The sequence below is a fragment of the Vipera ursinii genome (assembly GCF_947247035.1).
Source record: "Vipera ursinii genome assembly, chromosome: 4".
Classification (NCBI taxonomy): domain Eukaryota; kingdom Metazoa; phylum Chordata; class Lepidosauria; order Squamata; family Viperidae; genus Vipera; species Vipera ursinii.
In genome coordinates this window covers 13,067,924-13,086,285 of record NC_139514.1, presented here as the reverse complement: position 1 = coordinate 13,086,285, position 18,362 = coordinate 13,067,924, and the positions used below count along the sequence as shown (strand labels likewise).

The following is an 18,362-nucleotide window of genomic DNA, read 5'->3' as shown; positions in this document are numbered from 1 at the left end:
TTTGGAAGAATTTATCCACATCTTTCCAGTCTCAACATTTTTTTGAAAGGGAGAAGGGATCACCAAGAGGAGCAGCTAATTTCTAGGACTTCTATTAAACTCAATGCTTCATATTCAGGATGCAAACACCAAAACCTTTGTCCCAGTAGGTCCGGAAAAAGGAGTTCCTGGTGTCTCACATAATATTGGGAACTCTGTTTCCTGTTCTCCTTAGTGAAACTGCAAGTATGTTGGGACCCGTGCTGAGGCAGGCCATAAAGAAAGATACAAAGAATACATAAAAATGCTGCATGTCATAAAAGTGAGGTAGGACATAAAAGTGAGGCATGAAGAAAAATGCGTGTATTAGTTAGAAGAGGAACAAGGAAATGGAGAATGCCAAAGCGCAAGTTCAACTGTAGGTCACACCTCGTAGGCCAGCACAAAGTTCAGTTACCGCTAACCACATATGTCTCGCTTGTAGCTAAACCACAAATGGTGCCGGAAACTTAGATGCTTAGCAAGACACCTGTGACCTTTGCTTGAGACAGGGTTGTAAGATATTAAGCCATAATTTAGCAACGCAAAGGGGGGCTAGAGATGAGCTAGAAGGGGGCTTAGAATTAATGTAACCAATCAGAGATCATAAGTTATATTTCCGTGTTTTGCTACTTTTGGAGACTATATATGTACTTGCTTTTCCATGACAAGGTGTTCAGATATTGACATTGCTTTTTGTTCTGAACCTTTTGCGCAAAATAAACCAAACTTCTTTTGATTCCGGGGTCTGAGTCTCTTGATTCTGCAACAGTGCTACTCTTTAATTTGTGAGCTTTTACAGTTAAAAAAAAAAAGAGAGAGAGAATCCTTTGCAGAATCCTTCTCTCGATGATGCAAAAGAGAAAGTGGAAAAAAAAGAATCCTGAGGTTAGCAAAAATGTTTAAAAACATATCTAGCAACTGTTGGAAATGTAGGCAAAAACCAGGCACTTATTGCCATCTTTGGTGGGCATGCCCCAAAGCCAAAAGATTCTGGTCAAGAGTACACATATGGTTAGAGAAAATTACTAAAAAACATAGATTTTTAAGCCAGAATTATTTTTGTTAGGCATAATTGTAGGAAATTGTGAAAAAGAGTATATATATATCTAATTGTACATGTATTAACTGCAGCAAGAATTGTATTCACTCAGCATTGGAAAAATGAAGATTTTATCAACAGAGGAAGAGTTAATTAAAATTTTTAGATTGTGCAGAAATGGACAGGTCCACGTTGAAAATGAAAGAGAAAGAAGATTCAGTATACTTTAGATTAGAACATGGGGTATCTTTTATCAATGGCTAGAAAAACGAGGTAGAGAGAAAGGAATTTAACATGTATTAGTTAAATGTTGGAACCCAGACAATATGTTGCTGATAAAATATTAAGCATTTGTGACTATAAATAAATAAAAGAGAATCCTTTGCAGAGTCCTTTCTCTTTGCAGAGAAAGTGGGCAGTGAAGATTTATGTGCCATGGCATGCACCGATGTTTGGGTGGGGGAAGGGTTTGAGCCTTATTCATCATTGTGCACTAATCTAAATGGGAACTGTTGATTGTTCCCTAGTTATAGATCCCACAATTAGCTTTAAGTTCCATGTCACTCAAAACAAACAAAACACCATCTGGAGACCCATCACTTACATAGATGGCAATTCTGTGCAAAACTAAGAAACTGAAATTTGGTCCTATGATGCTGCTTTAAAAAACAAGGTCTTACTAGGTTTCTTCTTAAGAACCATTTATTTCTTCCCTACCGTTTTCTTGTCAGTTTCATAGATCAGAAAATAAAGGAATGTGGAGAAACATCTATTGATTAGCTTACTCCAACAGATACGTGTTCTCGGATTCTCTGCCTTTCTTTTATGCTTTTCTTAAGGTACACAAACAAAAAAGGCTGCATAGGAATAGTTATTTGGAATTATATATAAAAATGGAAAATGCATTGCTAAAGAATCTCTCCATTTTTTAAGCCTCTATTCGCATTTGAGTATAAAGAAGTTTTCCCAGAAAATGGCTGGAACGTTTACGATGCCATTCTGGAGTATAGAAGACAGGTGAGTCTCACTATTCCACTTCTGGCTTGCATGTTTTGCTCTCTAGCAAACTATCTTATTACAAACCTGCTGGCTGGAAAAAAAAATTCTAATGCAGTGCTTGGGAATTCTGGGAGTTGAAGTTCAAACATCTTAAAGCCACTGAGATTGAGAAACATTGTTCTAATGCAGGGGTCTTCAAACCTGGCCCTTTTTTTGAATTGTGGACTTCAACTCCTAGAATTCCTCAGCTAGACATGCCTGGCTGAGGAATTCTGGGAGTTGAAGTCCACAAGTCATAAAAGGGGCCAAGTTTGAAGACCCCTGTTCTAATGGGATAATCAAATAAAAACAATTCCCACATAAGTGTGTCTGAGCCAGATTAATCTAAACCATAGCATATCGCATGCTTATCCAGGAAATGCTGCAGCAACGATGCTGAATCTATAGAATGACCACCACTGCAGAGGATGTGAAACATTTTTGTGGATCAAAAAAAATAAAATAAAAGGCCACCCTGTACATTTCCAAACCTATCTGCTGCCTTTATAGGAGAAGGTGATTTTTTTTTCTTCTCGGTTGCTAATTAAAAATCTAGAAGTAAAACTGATAGAAAGAAAAATCTGCTCTGCGAAGTAGACAGTGAAATGGATTTGACTTGTCCATGTTTTGCAAATATCTAATTTCTAGAGATTAATATGCAGAGAGAGGATCTCCTCTTCTCTCCCCTCCCTTCTCTTTCCTCTCATCTCTGTCTTTTCATATTTCTCTCCTCTCCTCTCCTCCCCTCTCCCATCACCCCCTCCCTCCCCTCCCCTCTCCCATCACCCCCTCCCCTCTCATCTCTCCCTTCCCTTTCCCTTCCCTATTAAAATCTGAACAGCTTCTCTTTCCTATGTAGGGAATTCCTAATGAAAGCTGGAGAGTCACTAGCATCAATGAGCAATATGAGCTCTGTGATACCTACCCTGCCCTTCTGGTAGTTCCAGCCAATATTCCAGATGAGGAGCTGAGGAAAGTGGCTGCCTTCCGGTCAAGGGGCCGTATACCTGTAAGTATTGCCACTAGCAATATAACTTCTGCAGATTGGTATCTGCCAAATGTGTTGGGCTGCATCCTTCGCCAAGTGGACTTGGAAGAAGAAAGAAAAACCAGTGGGGATTATTTTACAATTTATGGACATCAGCCATCCTAGCAGCAGGAATACTTCAGACTGCAGTTGCAGGGGTTTGATTCGGAGTAGTTAAATTACAGAGTCACGATATTCAATTATCTCCTCGACCCACTCTTGCTTTTTTTTTCTTTTTCTTTCCGTTCTTGTCTTCTACCAGGTTCTATCATGGATTCATCCAGAAAGCCAAGCCACCATCACTCGCTGCAGCCAGCCAATGGTTGGAGTCAGTGGCAAGAGGAGCAAGGAAGATGAAAAATACCTTCAGGCTATCATGGATTCCAATGCCCAGTCCCACAAAATACTCATTTTTGATGCCAGACCAAGTGTGAACGCAGTAGCTAACAAGGTTGGACTCTCATCCCTCTTGCAACAAGTATTTCAGCCAGCTTCCACCTAGCAGCTTCCAGTACAGATGGTCCTCGACTTAAGACCTCAATTGAAACCAACATTTCGGTTGCTAAGCGAGACATTTGTGAAGTGAATTTTGCCCCATTTTATGACCTTTCCTGCCACCGTTGTTAAGTTAATGACTGCAGTTGTTAAGTTAGTAACACGGTTGCTAAGTGAATCTGGCTTCCCCAGTGACTCTGTCAGAAAGTCGTAAAAGGTGACCACATGATCCTGCAACCGTCATAAATACATGGCAGTTGCCAAGCGTCTGACTTTTGATAGTGTGATCCTGATGATGCTGCAGTATGAAAAACGGTCATGAGTCATTTTTTTCCAGTGCCATTATGACTTTGAACAGTCACTAAAGTTACTTTTGTAAGTCAGGGACTACCTGCATTTGGGTGCTTCAGATCTTAACTAGCAGAAGGATATTCTGGCAAGAAGTCCAGGAAACTTCAGCTGGCAAGTGGAGGACAGATAATTAGGAACAAGCAAGTTCTGAGTATTCCAGTATTCCAATATCTTATGGGATTGATGGTTTACAGCAGGGGTCTCCAACCTTTCCGGGCTCGCAGACCGGAGGGAAGGAGAACAGCTTCCAAATTGGTGTGCGTGCACGCATGCAAATGGCCATGCGCACTGGCACAGCACTAGCGGGCCCGTTCGCACATGCACTGGTGCTGTGTGCATGCATGAATGGCCACGCAACCCGCCTGGCGTTAGTGGTCCCATTCGTGTCCACAATTTGTGCACAAATGGGGCCGCAGGTGCTAGCACGAGTGGGGTGTGGGGGACTGCGTGCCCATGCATGCGTGCACCGGCCAGCAATTTCTGCGGCCTGCTGGCCAAGAGCCCACAGTCCAGTCCCGGGCCGCAGCCCATAGGTTGGGGACCTCTGGTTTACAGACAGGCAGATGATTTAAATTACAACTCCCGTCAGTTATGTGAGCCACCCATTTTTACGACTGTTTTGCAATGGTCATTTAGTGAATCGCTATAGTCATTAAATGAACCAATGGTTGGCATGGATTTTCCAGAAACTGGAAGCAAATTGTAGGTTTTCAACAAAACTGTCATAAAACACAGTCATATACTTGGGGGATGCTGCTGATGGCTGTAAATTTGGTTGCTAAGCAACCAGGCTGGTCACATGATGTCATGGGGTGATCATTGGAACTTCGCATCCAGGTTGTAAGTACCCACCAGGTAGGTCCATTGGAACTGCAAACATTCACTAAAACAACCAAGTCGAGGACTACTACTTTAGTCAAAATAGAGTGAAGGATTCTCTGGGTATTCTCCATGCTGCTTTTCTGTTGTGGTTTAACAACTCAGTCATTCGTGTGAAGAATTTTCCATCCCCCAGTTTTCCGTAACAATTAGTTCCAATATTGCTAAAAGGCTAATAAAAGTTCTTGTGTAACAATAGCAACTAAATCCAGGAACTCGCAGGTGGAAAAAACTTGATGGAACAGTATGGTTCTAACTTGACATCTGGAAGATCAATAATACTTGCAAATCAGAAAAAGTTGCCCAGCGGTAGGCAGATCTTATTCTTAGGAAGCACCAGGCCCCAGTGCCGAGATGGCGTGGTTGATCTTCAGAGCAGGGAAGTTCATGGGAAAAGTTCCGAGGTGACTTTCCAAATTGATAGGGCACATTAAAAATAGCTGTGGAATCAAAACAGCTAGATAAAGTTCTTTTCTTTCAAAAGGTAGTCTTAAAAAAAAGCAAGATTTGTGATTGTTCCTCCAAGACCAAAAAGGGGTTAACTTGATATATCATCTAATGGAACTTGCCACAGATAGTCCTCAACGTACAACCACAGCTGAGCCCAAAATTTCTGTTGCTAAGCAAAACGGTTGATAACTTCAGTTTTGCTACGTTTTATGACCTTTCTTGCCACAGTTGTTAAGTGAGTCACTGCCATTATTGGTTGTTAAATGAATCTGGCTTCCCCCATTGACCTTCCTTGTCAGAAGGTCGCAAAAGGGGATCACAGGGCGCAAGGTCATTGCAACCAACATAAATACCCGCTGGTTGCCAAGTGTCCGAAGTTTGATCATGTTGCCATGGGGATGTTGCCATCATCGTAAGTGTGAAAAACAGTCCTAAGACTTTTTTTTCAGTGCCGTCGTTACTTCAAACGGCCACTAAATGTATGGTTGTAAGTCAAGGACCACCTGTACTCTGCTTCTCCCCACCTTGAAGTAACAACCTCAAGGAGATGGGATTCAAACCACAGAATCTCATTTCAGCCTTAGCAGCTGTGGCAGGAGACCGTGTGCGGCCTGTGCAGCCAGGGATGCTAAGTTTGCACGTCTGAAATCTTTAGCTAGCCCAAAACAGCCCCATATTCGTTGCCTTTGCAGGCCAAAGGAGGAGGTTATGAAAGTGAGGACGCCTATCAGAATGCCGAGTTGGTTTTCCTGGACATCCATAATATCCACGTCATGAGAGAGTCATTGAGGAAGCTAAAAGAGATTATATATCCCAACATAGAAGAGACACACTGGCTGTCGAATTTGGAATCCACTCATTGGCTGGAGCACATAAAGGTCGGTTGATGGGTATTCTGTATCTGTCTGTACTAGGACACAGAGTCCATTGGGAATGGGTGCCCTAGAAATGCCACAGAATGAATAAAATGCATTGTGATGGGGTGTTACCGGCATGCATTCGTCGCAACTGTTCCAATAATAATAATAATAATAATAATAATAATAATAATAATAATAATAATAATAATAATAATAATGAAAGAAGAAGAAGAAGAAGTAGTTGGAAGGGACCTTGGAGGTCATCTAGTCCAACCCCCTGCTCAGGCAGGAAACCCTATACCATTTCAGACAAATGGCTGTTCAGTCTCTTCTTAAAAACTTCCAGCGTTGGAGTATTCACAGCTTCTGGAGGCAGGTTGTTCCACTGGTTAATTGTTCTAACTGTCAGGAAGTTTCTCCTTAGTTCTAAGTTGCTTCTCTCCTTGACTAGTTTCCATCCGTTGCTTCTTGTCCTGTCTTCAGGTGCTTTGGAGAATAGCTTGACTCCCTCTTCTTTGTGGCAGCCCCTGAGATATTGGAACACTGCTATCATGTCACCCCTCACCCTTCTCTTCATTAAACTACACATACCCAATTCCAGCAACCGTTCCCTATATGTTTTAGCCTCCAGTTCCCCAATTATCTTTGTTGCCCTTCTCTGTACGCTTTCTAGAGTCTCGACATCTTTTTTACATCGTGGTGACCAAAACTGGATGCAGTATGCCAGGTGTGGCCTTACCAAGGCATTGTAAAGTGGTATTAGTACTTCACGTGATCTTGATTCTATCCCTCTGTTAATGCAGCCTAGCACTGTGTTGGCTTTTTTGGCAGCTGCAGCACACTGCTGGCTCATATTGAAGTGATTATCTACTGGGACTCTGAGATCTCTCTCACAGTTACTACTGTTGAGCAAGGTACCACCTATACAGTACCTGTGCATTTGATTTTTCCTGCCTAAGTGTAGGTTGCTAGGTTGCTAAGTTCTAGGTTGCTTCTCTCCTTGATTAGTTTCCATCCATTGCTTCTTGTCCTGCCTTCAGGTGCTTTGGAGAATAGCTTGACTCCCTCTTCTTTGGGGCAGCCACTGAGATATTGGAACACTGCTATCATGTCACCCCTCACCCTTCTCTTCGTTAAACAAGTAAAGGTTTTCCACTATCCAGGAGCAGAGTCTGCATTTCATGCTTGTTGGCTGCAGTGATAGAGACTTCAGATACTAGCTAGAATTTTCCCTGTTATAAACTTTCCCTTCCTTCTAATGAATAATTGCTAATTAGGGCTATGAGATACTGGTTCATTGGATTATCTGTTCTCAGTCCAAACTGAAAGAAGGACATCCCATGTGTATTCCAGAGAAATCTTATTTTCAAATAAATGAAGCAAGCAGTTCTGATAAGGTGATTCTCCTTTATTTCCTCCCACTCTGAAGAGGGTCGGTAGTTTGTCTCTTTTGTAAAGAAAGGAGAGAATAAATCTGCTGAGCATGACACTTTTGCAAGGAGACAGTTGGACTGAGGACATGGAGAGAGTAAAAGAGATCTTTCAGTGCAGGTGTCTCCAAACTTGACAACTTTAAGACTTGTGGACTTCAACTCCCAAAATTCCAGACAAGGAACAATGGGTGGAAACTAGTCAAGGAAAGGGTGGAAACTAGTCAAGGAAAGATTAAACCTAGAAATAAGGAGGAATGTTCTGACAGTGAGAACAATCAACCATTGAAACAGCTTGTCTTCAGAGGCTGTGGGTGCTTTATCAACCACTTGACTGGAATGGTATATGGCAGGGGTCAGCAACCTGAAACAGTGAAAGAGCCACTCGGAACCGGTTCCCTCACAAAAGGAAAAACTGGGAGCCGCAAAAACTGTGTGTGCATGCACGTACATGCACGCATGTGCAGAACAGGGTTTGACTGAAGAGTGGAGCCAAGGCGAGATATGCACCTACCCTGCATATTTGAATTGATTGGTTGAACTTTTTTAGTCCCACTTTTTTTTTTTTTGGACTGCACATGGCAGAGGACTGGGAGCCACAGGGGACGGCTGAAAGAGCCGCATGTGACTCCGGAGCCGCAGGTTGCAGACCTGTGGTATATGGTCTGCTGCTTGTGCAGGGGGTTGGACTAGATCACGGGTCGGTAACCCGCGGCTCTGGAGCAGCATGCGGCTCTTAAAGCCTTCTCCTGCAGCTCCCAGTCATGCTCGGCCATTTGCAGAGAGAGAGACAGAGAGAGGCACTTGCGCTTCCCTTCTCTCTCTCTCTTTCTCTCTCTCTCTCTCTCTGTGTGTGTGTGTGTGTGTGTAAAAAAGAGAGTGGCCTCACGCTGCTCTTGGAGAAGCTGATAAGCTTATTGGGAAGGGCTCCTGCCTTTGCTGCGTCTCCACAGGAAGCAGGAAGCGTGAAGCCAGGTGAGCAGAAGATCGGAGAGAAGGAGAAAGAGAGAGGGAGGGAGAGAAAGAGAGGGAGGGGGAGAGAGAGAGAGAGAACTCATGCATAGCACCCCTTGCAGGCGCGCGAGAGAGAGAGTTTTGTGGCTCCCAGTGTTTTTTTCTCTCTGGAAAATGGGTCCAAGTGGCTCTTTTAGGGTTTAAGGTTGCCGACCCCTGGACTAGATGAGCCGGACGCATCATGTGGAAGCCACACCCATTCCATTGCCGGCAATAGCCAAACTCTCCCAATACGTTGTGCAACGTCACATGACGTCGCAGGTTCGACATGTCTGTTGTAACTCATGAAAATGACATAAATTCACTCATTAATAATTAACATTTGCTCGAGCCACCATGCTCCAATTTGCATCATGATGTCATCAGATAAATTAGATAAATCCTCACGATAGTCTTGTCTCCGATTCAGCATGAATACCACTTATCCAGTTTATTCATTTATCAAATTAAATAGCCACCCATCTCACAGACCTGACTCTGGGCACAGTGTACAGTAAAACAAATATCTTACAAATAAAAACAAGGGGAAATGGGCTAGCTTCCTGTTGTTGTTAGTCGCGAAGTCGTGTCCGACCCATCGCGACCCCATGGACAATGTTCCTCCAGGCCTTCCTGTCCTCTACCATCTTCTGGAGTCCAGTTAGGCTCATGCCTACTGCTTCAGTGACTCCATCCAGCCACCTCATTCTCTGCCGTCCCCTTCTTCTCTTGCCCTCAACCTTTCCCAGCATTAGGCTCTTCTCCAGTGAGTCCTTTCTTCTCTTCCTACCCACAATCTATTAAAACAAAGCTCCACTATAGATAGTATTTATCAGGTTTTCTAGAACTCGGCTTTACAAGGGATTGACTTGTTATAATTTCTGGTAACTTAATTTGTATATTTGCATTGGAAAACTTTGACATTCCCTTGAACCTGAGAGGTGACCATGTCCATAGGTGGCCTCCATGTGTTCTTGAACTACAGTTGCCAGCCAACATCCCTGTTGGCAAAGCATCTTGATGGCTGGCTGAGGAATTCTGGGAGTTGAAGTCCACAAGACTTAAAGTTGCCAAGTTTGAAGAGCCTTGATCTTGAGGATGGCTTCACTACATCTCGTGACTTTTTAAAACACCTGTAGATGTTCTGTTTTAGTATCTTAAGATGATTTAAGCTTTTTATATATGAATCTGATTGAGCATACATTAAATCCCATTACTCAAATAAACTGCACCAACAAGAGAAAAGTTTTTTTTTTATCCGAAGCTTCTTTATCAGCAATCACTGGATTTGTTCCAGTGTTTATTTATTTACTGTATTTATTTATTAAACCTACATGCTGTCTTTCTCACTAGAGGTGACTTCAGGCAGCTTACAGTCATTGAATAAAATGCCGTATAAAACACTAGAACAATAAATACAGATCTTAAATTTAAAAATGTAATTAAAAGTTCAATTATGTGAATATTGCCAATGAATGACTGAGGATTGACGCTAAAATGTTTTACAACTGTAGCTTCTGTCAATCTCTTTTAGCAAAGACAATGTGACATGAGGTCATCAGCAAGAAGAGACTTATTTATATTTACACAGGTTCTATCAAGCAAATTCATGATATTCACTGATTGGCAAAAGCACTTACATAGAATGCAGGAAACAAAAGGCTACAAGTGAAAAATTACAGATGAACTGATTTATCTTTCCTTTGTTCTTTGTTTTCCACATGACTCATTTCTTTGTCCTTTGAAACCTAGGTGACTGGGTCTATTTGCCAATAGAGCTGATTTATATTTCTCTAAAAGAAAAGAGTTGGGACAATGTCATAAAATTGGGAGGGATAGTGACCTCATGTCAGACTGTCTTTGCTAGAACAGGTTGACGGAAGCTATAGTTGTAAAACATTTTAGATCAAGTCCTTGTTCATTGGCTATGTTCATACAATGATTGAAGGAGGTCACTTAGATTTGGCAATGCATTTTCATAATCTGCAAATCTTGGTTTTAACGTTATTAGTTCTTTTATTAAAAAGAGATCAATATATTGTGCCAATCCAGGCTGTTTGGTACTTGAAGATTCAACATATCATGTAAAGCCAAAATGTAGGTTGATACCATAACTAGATTGTGTGATGTAAACCCATTAACCTACAGAATTTAACTTAGCTATGGTTTTGTTGGGACTGTTCCAAGGGTAGAGAATAATGGATAGATTCTTCTATCCAACTCCAGTGGCATAAACTAGAAATTGCAATCAGTGAGACTAACAGCCTTGGATTTATAGGAAATACGATCCAAAATATCTAGGCAAAAAAAAATGCCTTTCCTGATTTTTTTTTACGATAAAAGTATGAGCACAAATGCAGTGTGTTGTGTACTAAAATAATAAGCATGCAAACCTTAGCAAATAAATTGGATATAATCTTTGGAATATGACAGAACTTTGAGAATAGACAGTGGTTGCCTTCTTACTCAATGTATGAATCAACATGAAGGTATGAAAAAAACATACTGAAATATCCCTGGCTGTTTTTTTTCCATACTGCTCCCGTCATGCAAAGATATTAGCTTGGGCCTTTTTAAGGTGAAGATGACGGATGGAGCCCAATTGTTCTCAAGACTACTTTTATTGGGGATAAACACCAAAATCACATAATATCTTTTTTTTTTCTCTTTTTTTTTAACCCAGCTGATTCTCGCTGGAGCTCTTCGGATTGCTGACAAGGTTGAATCAGGGAAGACCTCGGTGATCGTGCATTGTAGCGATGGTTGGGACCGTACTGCTCAGCTGACATCCCTGGCCATGCTCATGCTAGATGGCTATTACAGGACAATACGAGGCTTCCAGGTGCTGCTTGAGAAAGAATGGCTGAGTTTCGGGCACAGGTTCCAGCTGGTGAGTTAAGTTTTTTTTTTTGGTAGAACGTATGCAGTGGCTCAGTGGGTTAGGACGCTGAGCTTGTCGATCAGAAGGTCGGCAGTTTGGCGGGTCGAATCCCGAGTGCCACGTAACAGAGTGAGCGCCTGTTACTCGTCCCAGCTTCTGCCAACCTAGCAGTTCGAAAGCACGTAAAAATGCAAGTAGAAAAATAGGGACCACTCTGGTGGGAAGGTAACAGCGTTCTGTGCGCCTTTGGTGTCTAGTCATGCCGGCCACATGACCACGGAGACGTCCTCGGACAAGCGCTGGCTCTTCGGCTTTGAAACGGAGATGAGCACCGGCCCCTAGAGTCGGAAACGACTAGCACGCATGTGCGGGGGAACCTTTACCTTTACCTTTATTATAAAAAAATATTATATTATAAAGTATAATAAAAATTATTACACATTATAAAAACTATTACACATTATAAAACGATGTTGAGACTCCAGAAAGAGTGCAGAAAAGAACAACAAAGATGATTAGGGGGCTGGGGAGTAAAACATACGAAGAACGGTTGCAGGAATTAGGTGTATCTAGTCTAGTGAAACCCCTTCATGGATTACTGCCTTGTCGTGGCGAAGGGGCTTGCGTAATTCAATGAAGCTATGAGCTATGCCGTGCAGGGCCACCCAAGACGGACAGGTCGTAGCAGAGAGTTCTGACAAAACGTGATCCACTGGAGAAGGAAATGGCAACCCACTCCAGTATCTTTGCCATGAAAACCCTATGGACATTGTCCGTGGGGTCGCAATGGGTCGGACACGACTTCCCAACTAACAACAACAAAGTCTAGGGAAAAGAAGGACTGGGGTGACATGATAACAGCGTTCCAGTATTTGAAAGGCTGCCACAAAGAAGAGGGGCGGGGGGGGTGTCAACTTATTTTCCAGATCCCCAGAATGCATGACAAGAAACAATGGATGGAAACTGACAAGGAGAGAAGCAGCTTAGAACTAAGAAGAAATTTCCTAATAGTGAGATCAATTAACCAGTGGGACACCTTGCCTTCACTGGAGGCTTTTAGAGACTGAACAGTGACTTGTCTGGAATGGAATAGGTTCTCCTGACTGAGCAGAGGGCTGGCTTAGATGACCTCCAAGTTCCTCCAAGGAACAGCATAACGTTTTCTCATCGTGCAAAATTTTTAGACAGTATCCAGAGCAGCCAAATAGAAGATTTAAAACAAAGCATTTTTTTCCAAACAGTATATAATTTGCATGTAGAATTCATTACTTTCTAGGTGTAATTCTAGGTGACCATCACCATGTAAGTGATGGACATTAACGTGCACAATTCCAAAAGGAGATTGAGTAAAGTTGTGGGGACATCATATAAAGAGCTATCTTGATAAGAGTGGATGCTAAGACTCAATATTGAAGATTCATGTTACTTTAGGATGGGGGTGGAGGGGGTGTCAATATGTCAAAAATACCAGTTGTGAAGAAACAACACGGAAGAGAGTTATGTCTTTTCACCTTATGAGAACTTGAAGAGTATCTAGTTGGCCCCTGGGAATGTTGGATTCAGATGACCCTTTGCCTAATTCTACGCAGTATTAATTTCATATGTTATTAGAGGAGGATGAAGGGTGAAAATGTATGTGTATGAAAGCCACAATGAACTTTAAACGGGGAGGGTGGAGGAAGAGAAATACAAAACTGCTGTCTGATTGTTCTTCAGGCTGCAAATCAGAAATTGGGGCTCCACCTGCAGGCCTGTTAAGTTGCTTGCTTCGGTTCTCTGCGATGAGGGTAATTGTCATAGGTCTGTGTCGCTGTGTCTGTGTGTTTTTCCTTCTACCTTTCTGTTGTTGTTTTTTTCAGAGAGTTGGCCACGGAGACAAAAACCACGCTGATGCCGACCGATCTCCTGTTTTCCTCCAGTTTGTGGACTGTGTGTGGCAGATGACAAGACAGGTACATTTTGGGAACAGCAAAGAACCCTAGAAGTAATGTTCCTCCCTTTTTATTGTCGAGCCAATATAAAGTACCTGCGTCAATGTTTATGGGTTGGAAAGGTCGATAGGTTGCAGTTCTATAAAAACAATAGTATTTCAGTGGCAACCACCCGGAAGCTTCAACTGGTGCAGAGTGCAGCTGCATGGGTAGTGATGGGAGCACCCCGATACTCCCATATTACACCCCTCCTGCGTGAGCTGCATTGGCTACCGGCTGCCTTCCGGGTGAGATTTAAGGTGCTGGTACTTACCTTTAAAGCCCTACATGGCTTAGGCCCGGGATACTTGCAGGACCATCTGCTGCCGGGAACGACTTCCCATCGCCCAGTACGCTCACACAGAGAAGGCCTCCTCAGGGTACCGTCGGCTAGACAATGTCGGCTGGCGACCCCCAGGGGGAGAGCCTTCTCTGTGGGAGCACCAGCCCTATGGAACCAGCTCCCCCCTGAGCTTCGAATGGCCCAAGATCTCCGGTCCTTTCGCCGCAGCCTCAAAACACTCCTTGTCCATCAGGCTGACCTGGACTGACAGGGATTTTAATTATGTTTACAATTTTAACACCAATTTCAATTTTTAATTTTAATTTACTGTACAGAGACCTTTAATTTTTGTTGTTGTTAGCCGCCCTGAGTCCCTCGGGAGATAGGGCGGGATATAAGTCCCATTAATAAATAAATAAATAAATAAATAAATAAATAAATAAATAAGCCTGGTAAACTCAAAGGCTTTCAGTGCTGAACATGTTCTCCATTTGTACAGGCAACCCTCCACTTATGACCACAACTGAACCTAACATTTATGTTGCTAAGTGAAAAAATGGTTAAGTGAGTTCTGCCCCATTTTACAACCTTTCTTGCCACAATTGTTAAGTGAATCACTGCGTTTGTTAAGTTAGTAACATGGTTGTTAAGTGAATCTAGATTCCCCATTGACTTTGCTTGTCAGAAGGTCACAAAAAGCTGATCGCATGACTCCAGGCCCCGGCAGCCGTCATAAATATGAACCACTTGCCAAGCGTCTGAATTTTGATCAGGTGACCATGGGGATGCTGCAACGGTCTTAAGTGTGAAAAACAGTCATAAGTTACTTTTTTTTCAGTGCCGTTGTAACTTTGAATGGTCACTAAATGAACTGTGGTAAGCTGAGGACTCCTGTACACATCAAGATCCCAAAGGTACTTTTTCAAAAGGCAACTGGACTTTGCTTTTCCTTGAAGATGTTTCGCTTCTCATTCAGGAAGCTTCAGAACTGAAGAAGCTTCTTGGATGAGAAGCAAAAAATCTTCAAGGAAAAACAAATTTAAATTGCCTTTTGAAAAAAGCACCTTTGGGACAACCATGACTTGGATGACTGAGAATCTCCACAGACACACGCATACACACTTCTCCAGTATACATACACATTTCTCCAGTATAATTTTCTGGCAGGAAAATGCCCTTTCAAGTGTTGTGTGGAAAAATCCTGTGTAAATCTACTGTAACATTTTTCCTTCCTTCCTTCCTTCAAGTTTCCCACAGCTTTTGAATTCAATGAGTTCTTACTCATCACCATCCTTGACCATCTCTACAGCTGTCTCTTTGGGACCTTCCTGTGTAACAGTGAGCAGCAGAGAGTGAAAGAGGTAAAGAGTCGCAATGCTTTTTTAAAATAATAATAGTAATAATAATTCTCCCTACTCATTTATGTATGCTTTTCCATGCTTCTTCTATCCATGGGCTGTCAGGCTCCTAAACGGGAAATAACTCTTAAGTATGATTGACTTGCGAGGCCGGTGTGTTGTGCAATTAGCTCACATGCTGTAACAAGATGGTGGGTTTGTTGTCGCTGTGAGTTGAGGGGGGCACGAAGGGAGGCTCAGCCAATCTGACTGTATACATGTTGTTGTACTTTGATAATAAAGGTTCGTTCATTGCTCCTTACAGGGCCTTTCAGAAAAGACAGTATCCCTGTGGTCCTACATCAACAGTCAGCTTGAAGACTTCACCAACCCTCTCTATGCCAGCTACACCAACCACGTTTTATATCCAGTGGCTAGCATGCGTCACTTAGAGCTCTGGGTAGGATACTACATCCGGTGGAATCCTCGAATGAAACCCCAGGTGAACCGATTTTGTGGGGAGGAGAAAGGGGGCGTGGGTCAAAATCAGATAATAATAATAATAATAATAATAATAATAATAATAATAATAATAATAATAATAATAATAAAATATAATAATAAAAATATAATAATATAATAATAATAATAATAATATAATATAATAATAATAATATAATAATAATATAATAAAATAATAATAATAATAATAATAATATAATAATAATATAATAAAATAATAATAATAATAATAATAATAATAATATAATAATAATAATAATAATAATAATAATAATAATAATAATAATAATAATAATAATAATAATAATAATAATAATAATAATAATAATAATAATAGGAGGAGGAGGAGGAGGAGGAAGGGATCTTGGAGGTCATCTAGTCCAACCCCCTGCTCAGGCAGGAAATCCTATACCATTTTGGACAAATGGCTGTCCAGTCTCTTCTTAAAAACTTCCAGTGTTGGAGCATTCACCGCTTCTGGAGGCAGGTTGTTCCACCGATTAATTGTTCTGTCAGGTAGTTTCTCCTTAGTTCTAGGTTGCTTCTCTCCTTGACTAATTTCCATCCGTTGCTTCTTGTCCTGCCTTCAGGCGCTTTGGAGAGTAGCTTGACTCCCTCTTCTTTGGGGCAGCCCCTGAGGTACTGGAACACTGCTATCATGTCCCCCCTCGCCCTTCTCTTCATTAAACTACACATACCCAATGTTTCTTAGCATTGTAATTATGGTCAGTGGACTTTCTGTGTTTCGCAAGACTAACTAGAAGATGTTCGTTTGTGACAGGGGTCCCCAGCCCCCGGGTCCGTGGGCCAGCACCGGTCCACGGCCTGTTGGGAAGCACGCTGTGCCAGGGGCAGGTGAGCGCACAAGCAGGCGAAGCTCCATTTGTGTATATGCAGCGGGCGCATGGGTGAAACCATCCCCTCCCCCCACTGCTACCAGCCCACAGAGTCAGAAAGGGTGGGGGGCCACGGTTCTATGATGACCACATGGCAAGAAGGATTTTTTATTATTACTATTTTTCTATTTGTTTGTATCCCGCCTTTGTTATTTTTACAAATAACTCCCAAGTGGTGAACATATCCAACACATCTTCCTCCTCCTATTTTCTTCACAACAGCCACCCTGTGAGGTGAGTTGAGCTGAGAGAGAGAGAGAGAGAGATTGGCCCCAAACCACCCAGCTGGCTTTCAGGGCTAAGTCTCAGTTTCTGAATCTCCCAGTTTCTAGCCTGGCGTCTTCCCCTCACATTGTGCTTTGACTCATCCAAAACCAACCATATTTGAAATTGTATTACTCCAGGGCAGGGGTAGGCAACCTTGGCTCTTTTTTGACTCGTGGACCTCAACTCCCAGAATTCCTGAGCCAGCATGGCTCAGCTTGGAAACCTCTCCCTTTCCCCTCAGCGTGGCTGGCTTAGGAATTCTGGGAGTTGAAGTCCACAAGTCATAAAAGAGCCAAGGTTGCCTACCCCTGCTCCAGGGAAATGGCTGTGTAATTGTACCAAATACAGGTAATCCTCGACATATGGCCGCAACTGAGCCCAAAATTTCTGTTGTTAAACAAGACAGTTGTTAAGTCACCTTTTGCCCCATTTTACGACCTTTCTTGCCACAGTTGTTAAGTGAATCACTTAATCACAGTTGTTAAGTTAGTAGCACGGTTGTGAAGTGAATCTGGCTTGCCCATTGACTTTGCTTGTCAAAAGGTCATTAAAGAGGATCACATGAGCCCGGGATACTGCAACCGTCATAAATATAAGCCAGTTGCCAAGCGTCTCTATTTTGATCACATGACGATGAGGGTGCTGTCATAAGTGTGAAAAACGGTCATAAGTCACTTTTTTCAGTGCCGTTGTAACTTCAATCGCTAAACAAATGATTGTAAGTCGAGGACCACCTTTATTGCTTGTCCAGAAGAGAATTTGGGTATTGAAACAGGTTGTGGAACTCTGCTAGGTCATTTAAAAAAAACAACAACAACTAGGTTATTATAATTTTCTGTCCCAAAGTTGAGCAAGGTGTGTTTTGTTTTGCCGTTAGGAACCGGTCCACAATCGCTACAAAGAACTGCTAGCAAAACGAGCAGAACTTCAGAAAAAAGTGGACGAGCTTCAGCGAGAAATCACCAATCGCTCCACTTCCTCCTCTGAGAGGGCCAGTTCCCCTGCACAGTGTGTTACACCGGTCCAGACGATTGTATGACATCGTGCACACCCGTCTTCCCAAACCGGATGCTCTTTCCCCAATCTCTTGACGCGTCCCCTGGTTGGTCTTGATGGGAGCTGTAGCCCAACGCAGCCAGAAAACCAACGGATTGAGGAAAAGCTGGAGCAGGACTCTGTGGTGGTGACCCCTTTTTCTAAGAAATAAGCTGACGTGGTTAGAAAGGGCTGTCCTGAGACTAGACACTGTATTTATTACGTTCTACTTCTCCAGGGTATTTTATTGCAGCTGTAACAACACTACAAGAGCCGGAATCGTGGTTTTTTTTTTAAAAAAAGAACCTCTTATATAATTAATTTTCTTGTGGGCTAATTAAGAGGAAACTAACTGCATGGCATCTCAAGACACAATTATAGGACGTTTATTAATGAGTTCAAAGTGTTTAGCATTGGCTTTTGCTGTGGAAAGATGCACTTAAACAGGGTCATACTTATTTCAAACCTCAGCCACCTGAATGCAAAGATCCTCACAGGGATTCCCGATGTATGTGGCGGGCTTTGCTGATCTCCCATTTGACCTTGCCCACTTACAAACTGCTCCACCAAAACACAAAGGGATTTGCA

At 42.4% G+C, this 18,362-nt stretch overlaps 1 protein-coding gene across 1 annotated transcript in view; it reads left to right on the top strand.

Annotated features, from left to right (window-relative positions):
• Positions 1-18,117, top strand: part of MTMR2 (myotubularin related protein 2) — a gene marked incomplete at its 5' end in the record, with an annotated part of 42,155 nt that extends 24,038 nt beyond the window's left edge. The window contains 9 exons of the mRNA XM_083361947.1: positions 1,994-2,077; positions 2,958-3,107; positions 3,388-3,576; positions 5,993-6,178; positions 11,267-11,473; positions 13,324-13,416; positions 14,965-15,078; positions 15,380-15,556; positions 17,617-18,117. Of these exons, the coding sequence (XP_083218073.1) occupies positions 1,994-2,077; positions 2,958-3,107; positions 3,388-3,576; positions 5,993-6,178; positions 11,267-11,473; positions 13,324-13,416; positions 14,965-15,078; positions 15,380-15,556; positions 17,617-17,778 (1,362 nt within the window). The 3' untranslated portion in view covers positions 17,779-18,117. The remainder of the gene's footprint in view (positions 1-1,993; positions 2,078-2,957; positions 3,108-3,387; positions 3,577-5,992; positions 6,179-11,266; positions 11,474-13,323; positions 13,417-14,964; positions 15,079-15,379; positions 15,557-17,616) is intronic.
• Between the last annotated feature and the right edge of the window lie 245 nt (positions 18,118-18,362).